Source organism: Cavia porcellus, unplaced genomic scaffold, assembly GCF_034190915.1.
Source record: "Cavia porcellus strain 051 isolate PalLab524CR breed Dunkin Hartley unplaced genomic scaffold, mCavPor4.1 scaffold_2, whole genome shotgun sequence".
Classification (NCBI taxonomy): Eukaryota; Metazoa; Chordata; class Mammalia; order Rodentia; family Caviidae; genus Cavia; species Cavia porcellus.
In genome coordinates, this window is record NW_026947485.1 from 30,763,772 (window position 1) to 30,782,956 (window position 19,185).

At 41.3% G+C, this 19,185-nt stretch overlaps 1 protein-coding gene across 1 annotated transcript in view; it reads left to right on the forward strand.

Moving 5' to 3' along the window:
- Positions 1 to 19,185, forward strand: part of Creb5 (cAMP responsive element binding protein 5) — a 397,557-nt gene that overhangs the window by 133,208 nt on the left and 245,164 nt on the right. The window contains exon 5 of the mRNA XM_063239960.1: positions 17,610 to 17,782. Within this exon, the coding sequence (XP_063096030.1) occupies positions 17,610 to 17,782 (173 nt within the window). The remainder of the gene's footprint in view (positions 1 to 17,609; positions 17,783 to 19,185) is intronic.

Genomic DNA, 19,185 nt, shown 5'->3' on the forward strand with positions numbered 1-19,185 from the left:
CCATCCGAAGTCTTGACTCTGTTCCTGTTAATAATTTCTCTTTCCCTTTTCCTGCCCCAGCTTCCTGAGAATTAGTACTTTTTTTTTTTACTTTGGTGTATCTGTTTTATTTTTTTCTTGTTGCTTTTCAGTTTTTTAAGTTAGAGGGAAAACCTAATAATTAAATCCTTCATATTAAAGGTGGTATAACTCCACAGACCAACACCCTTTTGGTTGCAGACACTATGCCTCGAGGTGAGGAAGAATCTATTTCTGTCCACCCTGCTATTCACCAGGTCAGCTGAATAGCAGCCACAGCCTCTCACTGAAGGCCCGGAAGGCTTTCCCAGTTTTCTTCAGTGACCACTAATATGACTGAGCCTGCTACAAACTCTAGGTGTGCTCACTGCATGGATCTACAGTATTCTCATGCATCAGCCAAGGAGGAGGAACTCAGACTTCAGGGAGAGCTTGAATACAAGGGGAATCTTTCATTATTCATCTGCACTAGTAATTAGAGAGTACTACTGAATAGATATAATTGGATCCTGTCACAAAAAAATAAGATAAAAGACCATAAGCACCACCTCCCCTTCCATTCTGGCTGAGTGTTCCTCCCCACTCTTTGTTTTTTTTTTTTTTTTTTTTTTTTTTTTTTTTTTTTTTTTAATTTTTATTTAAGGAGAAAAGAAAAGAAAAAAAAAACAGTGAAGGGTACAAGTTATACAGATTTACAGAAGAAAAAAATGCGCAGTAGGAAATCACTAGTTAATAGATTACATATTGCCATCTTAGAAATAATTGTTCAAGTCACAGAATTAAAGTTTGTAGAGTGGACATTCCAGCAATGATACTGCAAACAGTTCTGTTCAATGATCCATTAGAACTCTGTGATATCATTTTCTGTCTTATACATTTAAATATACATGCAGTTATATAGTTTAGAGCATTTTCTTTTCCTCTCTTTTGTACAGTGACTATTACACATTTTGGGTTTCATTGCTCCCACTGTTCTTATTGCTTTTTTGGAAGAGAGTAAAACCAAATGTGACATAACAGAACAGAATCGGTCAAGTCAAAAGGGTGGATATAATAGATAATATAAAAACATAATACAAGGTGATCAACAATGGTTACCCTAATGCCTCCCGCTATTTCTAATAGAATTGCCTATATCATTAGTTGTAATACTATTGAACAAAACCATAAAGGATAAAACCGACAAAACCAAAACATTGGAGATATTGTAGGTCTTCAAAAGTAGATAGAAGTCAACGAGAATGGGCGTTATAATGAATCTCATTATCTTCTCAGCTGATGCCTAAACTTTCGAACCTGATACTATTCAGCAAAACAGAATAGAGGAACCTCAGTCAAAAACAAGATGGTGAGAGTAATACAGGGCTTCAAATCGAGAAAATAGAAAGTCAAAGTGGGTTACTATATTATATCCTGCTATATTTTTCCCTTTAATTAAATGGATAACAATAAAAAAGTATATAATGGAGTGGAGATTGAGAAAAAGAAAAAGAGGGCATAACAGCGAAACAGGGCAGATCAAGACATAACCTTTTAAGCAGAATAGTGTTTCACCACCAGATATTTCCGACTTAAAAATAGTTACCATATTGACTCCCTCCCTGAAGTCCTTGAGTACAACTTCATATACTGTAGCATTCAGTATATCAAAACAATGTAAAACCATTTAAGAGAATGACAGCATTATAGAGTGTTTGGAATTGACTAACAGAAAATGAACAATGGTCTCTGTATAATCTCCTTGTCTTTAAAAGGTTTTTGCTTATACTAACATACATAACAAAATCCAATAAGATACAACCTGGTTAGACCATTGGAGACAGAAGAACAAAAGCTAGATGAGACTTCAAAACAAGATGATACTGAATCAGCATTACCTATTAAGATGTCATTTTCTCAAAAATAGCTGTTCCTATCATCCAATCTTCTCTGTCTCATTTCTGTTGAGCTCTTTTTCTGTCAGTAGCTGTCAGTTTGTCTTCTTCATTTTGTTCTCTGCTCCATTCGTTGTGGCCTCCCTGCCACTATTTCTGGGTTCTTTGTATTTTTCTTTTTTTAGAATATCCTGCAATACTTTCTGTAGAGTTGAATTGGTGGTTGCAAATTCCCCCAGTTCCTCTTTATCCTGGAAGCACCTCGTTTTTCCATCAATTTCCAGGGACAGTTGTGCAGGATATCTCAATCTTGGCTGGAGATTATTATCTTTCAAAGCTTGAATTATTTCCCCCCATGCTCTTCGTGATTTGATGGTTTGTGAAGAGAAATCTGCTGTAATTCTGATGGGTGTTCCTTTGTAAGTGATCTGTTTCTTGTCTCTTACAGCTTTTAATATTCTGTTCTTGTATTGAATTTCTGGGATTTTTATTATTATATGCCTGGGTGTTTCTCTGTTAGGGTTGTAGGTAGCTGGGGTCCTGTATGCCTCATACAGCTGAGTATCTTTACCTTTTGCTAAATTAGGAAAATTCTCCTGGATTATTTCTGTGAGTAGCTTTTGTAATTCACTTGTTTGTGTCCCTACTTCTTCTTCTATGTTCTTAATCCTTAAGTGGTGGCTCCTCTTATCATCTTCTTGTCTTTGTATTATTGCTGTTTGTTTCTTTGTTATTTTTAAGAAGTTTTTCATTTCATTCTCCCATATTTCAAGTCTGCCCTCCAGTTCAGATAGTCTGTCCTTAGTTTCTTTCAAGCTGTTATGCCAGTCTTGTATAGACTTATTAATTTCTTGATAGTCCCTTTGAACCTGCTTCACATACTCGATGCTTTCTCTGTTTTCTCCATCAAGCAATTCTCCCCTCTTTTTCTGTTCTTCCATTCCACCATCTGTTTTTTCCTGGGTGGTGTTTAGCATTTCTCTAACTATTCTGCATACTTCTAGCTTCAGATCATTGATAACTTCATTCCTGAATTGGTCTATGAGGCTCTCAATATGGTGCTTAATGTATACTGGTGCGGCATCCATTATTGCCTGTTTCTCAGGATTGGGGGCCGAGGAGCTTTTTTTGTTGCTTCCCTTCCCCATATTTTTTGTTCCTTATAAAATGCAATCTTACAAAGGAGGCCCGGCTTCCCTGCCTGTCAGCCACAGCCTGATCAAATTGCGCTGGCTAGTTGTTCCCGCCCACCGCTGCGCACCAGGGAGTCGGAGGAGGCAGCCTACGCGGAAGTCAGTCGCTCCTCCGGGCCATCGTCCGGCTCTGGGATCTGGGTTAGGCTAGTCTAGCCTAGAGAGTCCGCCAGCAGCGTCACTCAGGCCAGGCACTTTTCTCCAATCCCGTCCGAGAGGGGAATGGCGCCCAGAGAGATCTCCGCTAGAGTCAAACTGTGGTGGGGGGTCAGATTCTCACTCACCTCGCCACCAGTCAGTTTTCGTGTACACCTCTGTCCGTCCTTTTTTTTTCGACTCCGTTCTCCCGTTCCCAGAGCTCGGCGCTCCCAGAGCTCGGCGCGTCTCTCCTTGCTGAGCCGCTGTGGAGATAGCCGGCCGCCGCACGGCGGGAAATCCAAACCGGTTTCCGATGGCGCGGAGTCGAGCCTCCTCACCGAGATTTTTCTGTTCCTATTTTAGCGCCAGGACTGTATTCCAAGTTGGATTCTCTCAGCCCAGTTTGTTCCTGAGTCAGCAGAGCATATCTCTACTGATTCGTGTCTCCCTAGTCCGCATTATTTCTGGCCTCTGAGCCGAACCTTTCAGAGAGCCTCTGGTAGTTGCTGTTGTCTGTCCGCCATGTTCTCTGGTCTCCCTCCCCACTCTTTGGCTTCCCCATATATTTTATTCAGCTGCTATAAGGACTCACCGCACTGGTAGGCTTTCAGTTGTCTTGGGTGTAGTGAATAGTATTATATGTATGTGTGTGTGCATAGAAACCTTCCTCCAAATGCGTATAACTAAATCTCAATGAAATGTGGAGGTGCAAAAGGATGTTGGAATTAATAGAGCACCATACATGACAAGGTATTCATGAGGACCCCACAACTTCTAAGGACTGGTCACTTTTCCTAAGCCAGCAGATGGGAGGTAAGGTTTTATCTCCAAACATTGTTGCTCAGTGGATAAGAAAATGGAGTTGATAGAGAGTTACCTACCCAGAGTAATCAGTCTTAGGTATAACTAAATGACTGACTTGTAGGCAGAGCTGCTTCGCGTAGGTGAAGATCATAGAAAAATATCCAATGCTTTGTAGTTCATCTTTTGTCTGAAACACGTCTTTTACAAATCATTATAAACTTTTACAAAGATTTGGTGTACTGGTATTTTACTGACATTATAAAGCAGATTTAAATTTCTAAATTCATCTAAAAGGGTTTCCAGACAGTTTTGTGTCTAGTAAACTACACAGGCCTGCAGTTGGTTTTCTCTAAAAGTAGCCAGACAACAGTTAAACAGTTTTTTAAAAAATTGGTCTCTGGAACAAATAGCCAAACACACATCTCTCATCACCGTAAGAAAAGGAGCATCAGTGCAGGGGGAGAGCTACAGGGGCTTTGGCCCTGTGCCTCACTGAAGGCTCCTGCACTGCAGCTGTGGTTCTTATGTGACTCCCTGACTCCCCTGAGATCGTGTCTTTATTTTAGGCTTAGAAATATTATTACTCAGTCTTCCAAGTGATCTGTATTTTGTCCCACCTTGAACTGTCAGTGGAGCTCAACAGAATGAAAGCAAACCCAGAATCAACTTGCAAAGAATGTTACGATTTCCAAAGACCAGGAGCCTATAGACTTGTTGCCATAACACAAGAATGGGAGGTTGCTGGGGGAAGCACCTGAATAAAAATATTTCATGGCATTAGCGCTTCTGCTTAGCAAGTCATAAATCCCAGTTGTCTAGCGTAGAGAAATGCAACTTCTAGGTGTACCTACTTTCCTCCTGCCCAGCAACTTTGGCAGAAAGCAGGGTTGAGCTCAGCACCATAATGACTTTATGGTACATAAACACCAGGTGCCAAATTCTTCCTTCTGTAGCTCTTGTATATAAAGCCCTTCTTATTCCAAGCCCAACTGTTTTGCCAGGAGGATTGTAGACAACTAGGAAGCCATGGCCTTAAAGCGAGACCTCATTTTCAGGGTGTGTAACTGGGTTCAAGGAACCGTGCTTGTCTAGGCTCATCTGTGTTGGGTGGGGCTGGGTTATTTGGGCACAGTGCAGAACAGGCACGTCTTAGCTCTGCCTTCCATTGTTTTTATCAGTCCAGTCATAATTATTTTGAATGCATAGGTAAATATAGAGCAAGTTCATTTAGTGGTAGTCTAACTTTAGATGGCTTAAAATCAAGAGAAAGAAAATAGCTAGATAATTTATTTCTTCTTCAGTAACAGGAAGTAGAATAGAGTAAAAAATATATCACTGAGTCCCCAAATGAGCTTTCTGCTATTTTGAGTTCCTTAAATGTCCTAAGATATGCATATATTACTATATATGTATACACATGTATATATAGAAAATATCTGAACAGATGCAATAAAATACTAGTTTTGCTTCTACACATTAGGATGATGTGTGCCTTTTTTCTTTTCCATTCACTTTTTTCTTGTATAAATTTCTCTAGCAAAACAGTATATTATAAATATATTGTTTGGAAAATAAAAGTAATACGAGTTTATTGAAGACATAATGGCATTAGGTATTTCTGATCGCCCATCTAAGCTTATTTTCACTATGCAGTCTGCTGTCAAAGGCCAGCAGGCACAGTGCATGGTTTAATACTTTCAACTTACTCTTTGCTATTAGGCTGAGCCATTAGGCGTCACAGTAGGCTCTAGGAAGGGAGGAGATAGAGCTTAAGGTCCACTCCTGACGCCTTCAGTTAGCTGCCTCCTTTGAACAGGGTCCACAGCTACCAAAGATCCTCCTGAAGAGCTGTCTCAGCTGTCCTTGTCCATCTTACCTCTCTCCCCTGAGTCTTAGCAGCCGCTCCCTTCTAGGGCCCAAAGGATGCTGACAGCTTCCCGCTGAAGCTAGCCCCAGGGTTGTACTCTTTGTAAGTTCTCTTTACTCAGTTCATACTTCTGCAAACAGCCCCGTTATTAAATACTTCTCCAGTTACTCAACTTGAGTATGCCTCCTGGGTTCTGCTAGGATCCCAAGTGACACAGCAGTCAAACTCTCCAACTGGAGCTGTACATTTACCTGCAGTAAGTTTTTGTGGGCTAACCAAAACCTCACTTTCTTTCTGTTTGACTGGAATTCTAGCCACACTGCTGGGCAGTTATGGCAGGATGCCTTGTGCTGTGTGATTTGCTGTGCTCCAGAGAAAATGTGAGCTCTGTATGTTAGCATAGCATCACATGTGACAGACCAAACCTCTCACAGATTTTCTGTTACATCATTGGAGTTTTGCTCTAAGATTCAACAAATAACAGTAACAATACTTCAGTTTGGTTGGAAGCAAGGACAATGCAGAGGTACTGGTCCTGCAGTGAAACAGCTACTTTCTAAGATACAAAGAGGCAACTGAATTTCTGTGTATCGTAAGGACAGCACAGCAGCGTGTGAAGTACTGAACAATCTACAAAGCAAAGCTATTCATGGAGAGCCACCTGACGGGTTTCACCAGGAGTGAAATGAAGTGTGAGCTCTCTCTCTCTATTGTTGGGAGGAGGAAGATTATCTGGTAGCACATTTTCCTCCCCGCTGAAGACAGCATTGCTAATTTAGAGCATTGGCACTGCCAAATATTCAGGAATGCAGATGCCTAACCAAGGCTCTGGGCAAGGGAGTTTTCCAGCAACTTCATTTTAGTTGACCAGCCCTCCCCTTTAGCATTTTTGGAAGGTGCAGCTGCAGCAAGGACAAGGTAAAAAAGAGGTGTCTCTCCATGGTCTGGAATTTGTCAAGAGGATCTTCCAAGAAAGTGCTGCATTTATGTTTCTGAGTATTTGCTTCTCTTTGAAATGACGAAGCAATATGTCCCTCAGCATCCCTGTGGTCAGTGTATATGCCCTCTTACGTTTGGTAACTTGACAAAGTTCTGGTAAGGAAGGGAGAGAAATTTGTTTAGTAATTTCAGAATGAGCCATTTGCTTCATGCACTACCAGAGCAAGATTGGTATGATTTCTCAGTATTTCCCTGTGTGCTCAGCTCCCCTCTCAGAACTTTAGGGGCCCTTTTTCCCTTAAGTCACACCGTGAGAGTCTGGCAAAGTCATCGTTGCCATGTGTTCGCCCCACCTGCCTCAGCACACCATCTCTTTCTTGTTTCCAGTCACATCACCCTGGCTCTTCCAGTCACTCCTGGGTGCTTAGTCTGCCTCACTGTGGTCACAGGCTGTGGTTTGAGTTGATCAGACACATGGCTATTCAAGGAGCCAGTTGAGTCACGCGCTAGTCTCTGTTGATATGACTTATGAGGTCTCAAATCAGCGAATGTTATCTCTTTTTGTTAGGATCCCAGGCTTAGGATGACTGTGTGCCTGACTTAAACAAGACGAAGTCATATATCTGCATTCCCATATCATCACCTCAGAAATCGTAACTCATTTGTTCAATCAGCCAAAGGTCGTTGAGTTCTGTGCCAGGCACGGAGCTAGGCACAAGTGATAGAGCAGAAACAAGGCAGGTACTGTCCTTTCCTTCCTGTGATTTATAGTCAGCAGACTGGACATAATAGTACTAACAAGAGCACACTGGGAAATGTGCTTTAAAGGGAAGGATTGATGTTCTGGGGAGAGAAGTAGGAGGGAGCCTTCAGATAAGGAGGTAACACGGAGAAAGTGGCATTCATAGTGAATTTGAAGAGAAGGGAGTTGTTCCACAAATGAAGAGATCAAGGGAAAGAAGAACAGGGCTGTAAAATACTGTGGGTGTTGCAAAGCTGAAGACTTGGAGCTCTTTTCAAACCATTACTCTTTCTTCACTGTATCATTAAAGGAATCAAGGATGCTCTATCCTCATTTTGTACTTGAGAAAATGCTGTCAATCAACTAATACGTTCTTTGTCGACAGAGTAGGATTTAGCTAGGCAGAGAGGAAGAGAGGAAATTCCAGGCATGGGAATATGGAGGCAAGTGTGTCAAGATGCGAATGTGCATTCATGCGTCATAGGGAGTGGTTCATCAGGGTTTACAGAGCGAATGGTGTTAGGAGATGAGGCTAGATATTTTGAAGGCAGGGTTAAATGTGTGCTTTTAATAAAAGCAGTGAGGAGCTACAGAATGTTTTGAGCCAGTGGGTAGCATTAGGAAAGTGCTGAATTACATCAGTTAAGTACACCTGACATGTAGAGAGGTCTGAGAGGGACCAGAAGGAATAGAAGGAGGAAGAGCAGTAAGGAGAAATTGTGTGATCAGGACAGCAAGTGATAAACCTTCAGAACGAGGGAAACAGCAAGAAAAGGAGAGATGTGAGATTCCTAAAGGGCAAGTTGACAGACTGGAGAAGTTAAGCAAGGGCATGTGCTTGATATTGGGGCTTGGATGGAAGTCCAGACCTGTTGGTCAGCCCTTGCTTTTTGGCGCTGTGCAATGCACTCTGGACACCAGCTCTGCTGCAGTGTGTGCGTATGTGTGGAGGAATGGTGCTCAGGTTCCTGTGTTTGGCCTTCCTTTCTCTTTCTATCTGTATTCCCTCAAATGGTGATCTGGCTGCAGCAAGGAATCTACTGTCCTAGTGCTGTTCTGTATATTCACTCAGCAAAGATGTATGTGACTAGCCTGGTGTTGAGCTCCACGAGAGAAATATAAAATCAGACCCTGTCCTGTGTTCAAGGCATTTATAGCAAGAAAGCAGAAGACTGCCTTTAGAAAGAAGTGAGCATTCAAAGCTGTTCTAAGAGCTCTGAAAGAAAGATGGATGTGAGGAGGCGGAGGACAAAGGAGCAGTGAATTGATTCCACCCAGTGGAGAGCTGGTGTTAGCACTGGGAGCAGTGATGAGAAGCATAACTGTAAAACTGGCGGCTAGCATCCAACGAAGATGTGTCCAGCCCTGCATTAACGGCCGTGCTTGGGTTACCTACTGTTGTCTTTACACAAGCCTCAGGCAAGAGCTTGTCTCTGCTCAAGAAACAAAGAACAGAAACATGCAGAAATTGTAAACTTGCTCAGAGCACATGCCTGCTTACTTGTTTGCTGAATAATTAGGGTGTTCCGTGACGCAGAGGCAGGTACTGGGCATTTGCAGGTGAACACACCACATTCCTTGCTCTACAAGGAGGGGCTATGCAGAAGGGTCAGGCTGTCTGCTGGGGGTGGGGATGAGGTAGGATGATTATAAAAGGCAGAGTAAAACTAAGCAGGCCCAGAAGAGTGGGGGAAGACTCCCCAGTCACTACGGGAGACATTGGAACTGGGCCTTTCAGGATGAATGAATTGGCTGTAAAGAGGAAGTAACATGTGTGAGAGTGAAAAAGAGGCACAAGTGTCAGGATGCATCAAAGCTGTGTGGGGGAGTGGTGGTGGGAACAGGGGACACATGCTGCTAGGGGATGACATTGCAGAGCTTGGAAGGGACGGGCTTGTGCAAAACTCAGAAGTGTGCGTTGGAGCCAGCTCAAGTGTTTCAGCAGTCTGATGCCATGGTGGAATGTACAGCTTTCTGCATGATTCTTAGGAAATGAGAGCTCTTACTAGTGATCAGTGAGTTAGATCTTATCATGTTTAGTGACATGAGACAAATTTCTAAGTCCAAGGTATCTGAAGATTCATCAGGCACAGACACTGACTCAACTCTAATTCTAGAAACCTGGATATGACATGGTTATTTCTTTCCTTTTAACCTCTCTATATTGGTTTATTTTCTATTAATAATAACAGACTAGGTATGTTAAGTAAAAATAGGTTCATTTTGGGTCACAGTGGAGGAGGTTCAAGGCCAAAGAGCAGCATGTGGTGATGCCTTTCTCACTGTGGGAGTCAGGAGAGCATGTGTGCTTACATCCTCTCATCCCTCTCCCTGTTCTTATTAGGCCACTAGGATTGATTCAGGGAAGCCTCCACACTGATGATCTTACAATCCTAAACCCCTTCCCAAGGCCCCACCTCTAAACGCTACAGTTGGATTAAGTTTCTCCCTTCTTAATACCTCGCAATGGAGATTAAGTTACAATGCATGAACCCCTAAGGGACACACTCACACCGTATCCAAACCATAGGCCATGTGATTAAATGTAGCAGAAAAAACTAACGCAATAAAAGAAGAGAGGAGAGCAGAAGCATGGACAGTCCCAGGCCCTGGGGAGCTGAAAAGGAGAGGGCAGGATCTTTGAGAGACACTTGGAAACTGTTTCTCACAGTCAAGGGTGGCACCTGAGAAGACATTTATTGTCTTGAGTATTTTACTATGGTATTAAATGAATAGCTATAAAATGCTTACCAGGATGCTTCAGACCTCTGTTGCCTCAACCCTGGTATTAGGAGAAATGACAGAGGTCTGGGGATCGGAGGAGAGTATAAACAATAGAAGGAATCTGCTGCTTGGTGGCATATGGATTCTAGGCCAAAACTTCCTTAAACTGTCTGCTTCTGGTGATGAGTGAGGGCCAAGGACACTATGGATTATTTTACCATACACAGTCTGTCCTTCACCTGCTTCCCTGTCTTTCCTCTCTTCAGAATGTATGTACTCTTCAGGCAAGAACACTAGTCAGCCATTTTGAAGTGAATTAATGGTGAACTCCCAGGCTTCTTGAGGTTCTGAAGATGGTGGTCATGACATTGAATCACACTACTGCTATGACAGTTACACTATAATTCTCAGGGCCACATACCAGAATTCATTTATTATTTCTTTTAATGTCTGTTGTAAGAATTGCAGGCATACTTTATTTTTTTTTTGCTTTGTCATTCTCCACAAGGAAATCTTTTTATCTCAAGACTTTTGAGGCAGTGTGACTTACTGGTTATGAATTTGGTTAAGAGCTCTGGAGCCCAACTTTCTAGGTCTAAGCTATAGTGCCTCTTGGTTGTATGACTTGATCAGTTCACTTAACCTCTCCATGCCTTCGTTTCCTCATTTGCAAAAGTGATTGACAATAGGCATACCTTCCTCTTAGACTGATGGTAAAGTTTAGATGAGCTTTCTGACAGCAGCAAGGATGCATAAGTGTGAACCATTATTAACATTATTTCTACTCATATCAATCATGGGAAATAGTCACCAGAATGTATTGTTTTCTCTCTGAGCTTCATGTTCTGAATTTTAATGAAAGGAAAAAGACCCTATTTTGCTGTAAAACCCTGGAACATCTATTATCTCACATGACCCTAATCATAATCTTGTCCTTTAAATGATCATTTCTGCTTTACATATGAGAAAGGTGTGACCATAGATGATATAAAGCTGATGTGAACTTGAGCCTAGGTCTTAATGATTCTATTACTCTTCTTTTCCCTTTTCACTATTTGGAATTCTTCAGGAATAAATAACAAATTCTGAAGAAGCAAAACAAATGCATGTATCAAGACTAGAGATTTCACAGTATCCCACAATCTCCTCCCATTCTCCTTCTTGCAGCTGTTACCTGAGATGTTCCCTTATCTGTTGTCCATCTTGCTTTGTGTGATTATGCTGAGGAGAATGCTCTGGAGAGATGAAGTGACCTGCATCGATTTGGAGGCCTCCCTCTCTCCCTGCCTCCTCTAATATCTCACTATACCCTCATCCATAGAGCAACCTTCTGCCTTACTAAGGTCCAATAAATACCTATACTGCTCTCAGGAGCACTGAAAGGAAGATTTACAACCCTCTAACATCCTTCCTACCTTTCCAGAAATCCTAGCACCTTCTGGAAGGGTTAGAACCTTTGCTTTTCTGTGAATGTCTTGGGCATCTTTTGGATGCAATTCATGGATGTTTACATCTGAAAGATTTTGAAAGCCTTCATAACTTCCTAGGGCATCATTAAGATGCAGACAAATCCAAGATTGCACAACCTGACTTGCAAACACACGTTGGGGATGACCCTCATTCTTTATGGAGAAACCCATAAAATATCTTCACATTGGCAGTTGGATGGAATATAGATTTGAAGATAACATTTTGGTACCTTATGGGAATCAACCTCATTCCTCCTGTATGCTCCAGTCTTCACTTTCAATTGTGGTCCACTTTACTTTATGCTTTATTACCACACCCTGAAATTATTATAGTTATTTTTAAGAACATGGATGTACATTAATATACACTGGATTGTTTTTTGGACATTGTATGCCAAGCCCATGCATGCAGGAAGACAATTACTGCTGTACCTCAAGCTCACTGGGTATGCAATCAAGACTTATTATTTACCTGGTTCTAATCCTATTTACACCCTTTATGTCAGAGCAGTAAATGGAGAGCAAAGTATTGCAGGACACTAAAGGGAAGAAAAAGTCAAAGAATGTGCTAGGAAATTTCCACCAAAGAAGGAAAATTCTACCTGAAGATAATTTGCTGTGGAGCCTTTTTCTCTGATGAATGAGAAATTGTACTTTCTGTGAGATCTACTTCTTGCATTGTGATCCCTTGGGTCTGGTGGAGGGAGAGCTATAATTTTAGGGAAGCTCACTTCTACAAAAGCTAAAGTTGTAGAGAAAAATTAAAGTCTGCAGGCCCATGAATCATAGTTTTAAAAGTCTGTTTGGATATTTAGTGTCTCATAAAATGTAGAAAAAGAAGAGACTTGTGTCATATCAGAGCTGGAAACGATCATGAAGACCATGTACTCCAAGCCACTCTTTTTAATGAGGAGGCTACTGAGCTTAGGGAGACTGAATGATTTATTTAGGTTATACAGCTACCAGGAAGGGAGAGAGAGTATAGTAGAAGAGACCTCCTAACTTTCACACCAGTATATTTTCCAAATTACTATACAATACTAATCATCTGGAAATAAGTGAGCCAAAGTATGAACCATATATTATAAATGAGAGAATCTTGGCCATAGAAGAGACCTTGGAGGTCATCTGGTGCCATTTTCCCCCTTGATGAAAGAATCCTGTTGTGACATCTTTGACAAATGGCCTCTAGTCCTAACTTCACTCAAGTTCCAGGAAATTTAGCACTTTACAAGGAAACTTATTTTGTTTTGGAGTGTCCTTACATACTAGCAAATTTATTTGTTACAAGGTCAAATTCATATCTTTGAATTGTCATCCTGCAAATTATCATGGTGGCCAGAAGAGAGTGGCCACTACTGATGACAGTGAGGAGTTTTGCTGTTTTTCCATCTTAAAATGAAGACAACCGTACTTACCTTGAAGAGTCATTGTGAAGATTAGAGATGTGATTTATAAAGCATCTACCATAGTGCCTGCTTCAAAATAGGTACTCAAATTGTAGTTATTATTGACTTTTATCATTACAATCCCATGTTTTGAATTATAGAGCAATGTAGACTTTGTCTAATCCCACAAATATTTGAAGGCACTTAACATGACCCTCTAAGTCTACTCTGCTTTAGACTAAATATTTCTTGATTTCTCTGCCATTCTTCCTGCAGTGCATTTTGGATGCCTTCATTGCTTTCATCCCCTACTATTTGTCAATTTCCCCCTTAAAATGTGGTGGCCAAATGCGGTCTATCCAACTTATTCTACAGTGGAATAATTACTTCCCTTGATCTGGACATTTCACTTCTCCTAAAGCAGCCTAGATTTATGTTAGCATTTTTGGAGGCCAGATCACACAGTTGGGTTGAGGAAAACCTGATTCCACTGTCCAGAACGTTAGTCTGCCTCCCAATTTTGTGTCAACTGCAGATTTGACAAGCATGATTTTTATATCTTAATCCAAACTGTTGATAAAAGCATTGAATAAGAAAAGGCCAAAGGCTGAACTTCAAGGAGCACCTCTGGTCCTTGTCTGTCCACTGACATCCATCCAATGTTATCATTTGGTGACATGGTTTCAATAGCTTCCAATCCACTCACCTGTTCTAATAAAAACAACTTTGGAAGATCCACTCATTTTTTTTGTATTTTTCAAATTGGATATTTAATTTTTCTGAGAAAACTATTCTTTTATCAATTAAGACAAGTTTTGAACCCATAATTGAGATAATGTGATCCAAAGAAATAATTTCATGTTTGGGTTACTATGTAATGCTTAAAGAAAACAATCATGTTCTTTAAATGTGAGATGATAATGTTTCTTCTGGATTATTTATTTTTCCAAAATGTTTTGAAATTACTCTTTGAGTCTGGGGAAGAAGATGGAAGAATTTACTGATATTTTGTGGGAAGGAGAGAGGAGATTATTAAAGGGTTAGATGGAATATGACCTTCAATAGCCTTTTGTATCTTGTGGAGATGTCATAGACAAAGAGATTATCTAAAATGTTGGTGGGGTGATTCGATTTGATCAATAGATGTATATGCATTTATGGAAGTATCACCCTGAACCTAGTAGTATGTGAAATTAATGTGCATTAATAAAAATTTTAAACATTAAAAAATGTTGTTGCTGGGGGGAGAATGTGAGATATATTCCCAGTTAGTAATTTGTTACTTTTTCTAATCATTCTGAAAAAAGATTCTCCAGCTTTTATTCTGAAAGATAGCTTTACCTCTTTTATCGAACATGCTTTTCTTTGAAGAAATCACATCTTGTTCTTTGTGTTACAGCGTAAGGCTAGTTTTCTTTGGTGTTTATTGTGGATGTGAAGAATATTTGATGGTCAGTTGTGCCAAAGTGGTCAAAGATTGAAACCTTACGTGCAGCATCTTTCTTCAAGTTTCATTTAACATTTTTCAAAGGCTTTGCTCGCCAGTCTACGTACTATGTGGCTTTCTTAATCCTGCCTTTTCTGTTTCACCAGCCCACAATTGAACAACTGCTTTAGTACCTAAAACTCTATTCTGGTGAGCATAATTTCAGATTGCAAGGTGAACAGAATGGACATTAGCACTCTCAGTTTACCAGAGAGTAAAATGATAAGCTTTTATCATCCTGGGTTTTCCAGGAAGGCTACCTTATAGTTCATTCACACATCTTATATTTGTCAAGCATCTATTTATGCCGGACGCCGGCCTAGACAGTGAAGACACATGGAAAATAAAATCAAGTTTAGTTCCTTTTCTTGTTGAGCTTATAATGAGGAAAGAATTGGCCACTGATCAGATAATCGAAGAAAACTATAAACTTGTGGAAAGTCCCATAAAGGAAAATGAAATGGTGTCCATCACTGGGAAGGGCAGTGGAGACTTTCCTCACATAACGCTCAGCTTCCTGAGAGTTGAAGATAGAGTCAGAGTAAAAGCATTGGTGTCAGAAAAAAAGGATGTGGTGTGGTAATGCAGGAAAGCACACTGGGAGCAGGAGAAGTCCAGAAGGGTGAGCAGGGTCACAGGAGTAGAGTGAAGGCTGTGTGAGATGACCTCGGAGGTGGTTGGACCATGTAGGTTACACAGAGTGCGGTCAGTACTTCCCAGGCCACGTGGAAACCATTCAGTGGTCAAGGTGGGAGGCAGGTTGTGGGAGTCGTGGACTATGTGACAAGGGTTGTATTCTGAAGAGCTCACCATAGCAGAAGCATGGGGAGAGGGAGGAAAAGAAGTTGGAAATAATGAAGGAGGCCACCTGGGAGCCCATTTCCTGGCCCAAGAAGGCAGATGATGGTGTTGGGTGTAGATTGGTGCACGGATGGAAGAATAGAAAGAGATGATGGACGTCTAAGGTGAATTTGAGGACTGCAGTTAGGATTTGAAGAGAAAAGATGTTGAGGATAACTCTTCATGTTATATTCACTTTATACATTTGCATTCTTTGTGAATTTAAAGATAGCACATGGTACACGGTCCATAGCACCATGGAAATGATTCTAACAGAGTTAGAAATTCTTCCAGACCTCAGAAGTAGTATTGACAAAGTAGGTGACTAAAGAACAAAAAATAATGTTGAGTGCCTCTGAGAATCAAAATAGTGAGAAAAATAATGCCTAAAATTATATACCTCATCAAGACTTCATTACGACCTGGGGAAATGAGTTTTTAGAGGCCCCCTTTAAGAAGAAATAGCACAATTACTTAATTTTTCTTTTTATCATTTTTACTGAGTCTCTAAAATCTATAAAAAGAACTAAAGCAGAACCCCGCCTCCAACTGCCACCCTAGTGCAAATCACCATTTCCTTTCGTCTGCCTCTCCTAACCACAGTGCGTCCCACATCAGGAAAACTTCCCAGTACAGAAAAGAAGCCTTTGGACCATGTGTACAAATAAGCCTTAGGGATCCCTTGACGGCACAGTCAGCTCACAGTCTAAGCCAGGTGCCCCGTTTCCATTTGGACAGCTGACAAACTGTGTGGCCAGGTTTTAGGAACCAGAAACCTGGGAAAGGTGCCATGCGATGGGCACCCGTCCCATACCTTGCATGTTATCACCATCATTTCATAGGTAAACACACCAAAGTGCAGACAGATATACATTGCTTTCTTGAGTAAATTGCTAGAGATGCTCTATTTCTCTCTTCCCATCCTCAACCTACTGTTCACATGACCTCTGGGGTGACCATTCCTCGGCTGTCCACCGAGTCTCTCTCATTGCCCTTACCTGTCACTTCAGTCACCGTGCCCTTGTTTCCTTTACTGGCTTCTGAATATCTTTATCATAGTTCAGTCCCAGTGCACCAACCAATCCTTCTTCTCTATCAGGGCACATTCCCATTTGTTGTCTTAGTGACTTTTTTTCTAAGAAGAATTGTTTTTTAAATCAGCTTTTTTTTTTTTTGAAACAATGTCTTCCTACATCATCAAGGATAGCCTTGAACTCACTGTGTTGTCTGGGCTGGCCTCAAACTCTCTCTCTTTTTGCTTCATCAATTTAAGGAATGGCACAGGTGTATTTTATGTATTTTACCTTATTTTTAAAATTTTAAACAAAGGAGTCCCTGTTCAAGTTCCTTTAAGTATCTCCGATGTTTCACTGGTTCCTTCATTAGATTATTCATGCAATATGTGGCTGTCACATGTCTTCTGTGCTCCATATACCATGGGATAGTTTGAGCATAGGTGTTCTACATTCTAGAGGAAAGGATAGTAACCATGGAAGCAGACAGGCATCGTGGTTCTGTATTCCATTTGTTCCATGCAACTGTGAGAGACTGATTTTATGGAAATACAATAGGATGTTGCAACTTTTCCTCTTGTTGTTAGAGTTCAGGTGACCTTTCATTTGTTCAGAGCATCCTCATTCCACACCCAGAATAAAATTTGGAAAAGTAGTCGTTTCCTGGAGAAAACACATGTGGTTGCCCACTCTTCCAGGACTAAAAAAAAAGCAAAAGTTATCCAGGGTGACTGTCATTTGAAGCAGGACACAGACCTAACTTCGTTAAATTCTGTATTATGCACTTACTCGGAAGTCACTTTCCAGTGCAGTGTATACCTCGCGAAGGTATGCACTAAATATTCCTGATGTAAACCTTACTTCAGGATAGCAGCAGGGTGATAAGAAGGCTTCAAGGCTTTTTCCTTTGTGTGTTACTCTGAGGGTGAGTGACTATTTTTCATCTCCTCGTAGCTGTAAGTTATAACATGATGAATGGGTCCAAGGCTTGCAAGAAGTCATAACTTTCCGTTTAGTTGACATGACCAGATTCCCACTTTTGGCCTTTGAGAGCTTGGGAGTAGCATGAAATGTCACCTTCGCCTGACCTTTCTCCTCTGTCTTCTTTGGGCAGAATATCTCAATGCATAATACAGTCAGCGGGGCCATAACAGGGCCCGGAGCTCACCAGCTTGGCAGCACTCGGATGCCCAACCACGACACCAGCGTTGTGATTCAGCAAGCCATGCCTTCGCCCCAGTCCAGCTCTGTCATCACACAGGCACCATCTACCAACCGCCAGATTGGGTAAGGAGATCCCTTTGGCTGTCGCTGGGCCCTGGCTGGTGCTCAGAGAACATCTGAGACTTTCTCTTTGTTTCTGGTACTCAGATTTGTTGATTTTCATTGCTGGTGTGATATTGCTGAGAGCCCAGAGTGGTGCTTCTGATGAGCTAAGGGAGGAACACTCAGGCTGTTGGAAGCTGTTTTGATCCTGGGTGTGGAAGGGAGCGAGTTGTGTCCTCATATCTTCAGAGAATATTTGTGAACTTTAAGATGATTGTAAGCAAACTTGTGCATGTTATAGAGGCCAGAACAGAGAGCTCAGGACAAGTGCTTGACAATGGTGGAGGGATGTTCTCCACCTGCCTTGCCCCTTGAATGTTCCTGGCCTTCCCAGGAGCTGCTTAGCCTATCTGTTCACCATATCTTTTCACAGTCTCTTACCTCTGACCGTTCTTTGTAAAAAGAATTACGGGCTCTTCCTTACCTCTACCTACATCCATGCTCATCATCCCTAGAGCAGACAAAACCCAGGAAGCAGGCTCCCTCCCTCTCATTTATGTAAAAACACAATAGTGAGACCCTGAGGGAAAATTGATGGAGGCATCTCGTCACTGAATCCTGGCACATGGATCTTAAGGCCTGATGGAATTTGCTCTCAGGCTTGGTATCATGGGAGAAATACTCTAGCTCCTTGCTGGGCAGCATTACTGAACATTACTTTCAACATGGGCCTCATCCAGACAATTTTTAGAAATGCAGAATTTCTGGTCCAGCTTCCTTATCTCCAGAATGAAGATGGAGTCTGTTCTTCCTAACCTCACAGCAGTAAAGATGAAATAAAGAATTTAAAAAGCACATGGGTTCTTAAGAAGAAAAGGTAATAATTTAAGCCATTGACTAGTTGGATGCAGACAGCTGATTACTCTATGTTTCCAGAATAAGAAGAGAAGCTCTTTGTATTTGGTGTAAGCATCAGAATTTAGTTTGAATTTTCAGTTGACTATTGGTCGTGGCAATTTAAAAAGAAATTTAAAAGCTGTTCCTCAGTTCGTCATTGTGTCTACCTGCCTTTGTTGTTCACTTTGGTAAAAATCCCAACCAACAGTGAGCATTGGCTTATTCTTCAGAATGTTCTAGAAAGAGTATCTTGTGTCTCACATTTCTCTGCTCATCAGGACGGGTTGTAACATCTTAAGGTATGTGAACCATAGGTTATGACTGGTCTCAGAGTTTTCCATAGGCGCCTTTGATTTCCCATTCAAGAAACCAAAAATCAATCTGGTCATTGGATATTCGGCTTTCTTTAAAGAAGCCCCTGCTCAAAGAGCAAGAATCTTTGGTAAAAATTTCTTTTCTTCTTATGACTATAAAAGCAAATGTTGCCATTATCTAGAGTAAGAACCCATGCGTGCCAAGAGGGCAGG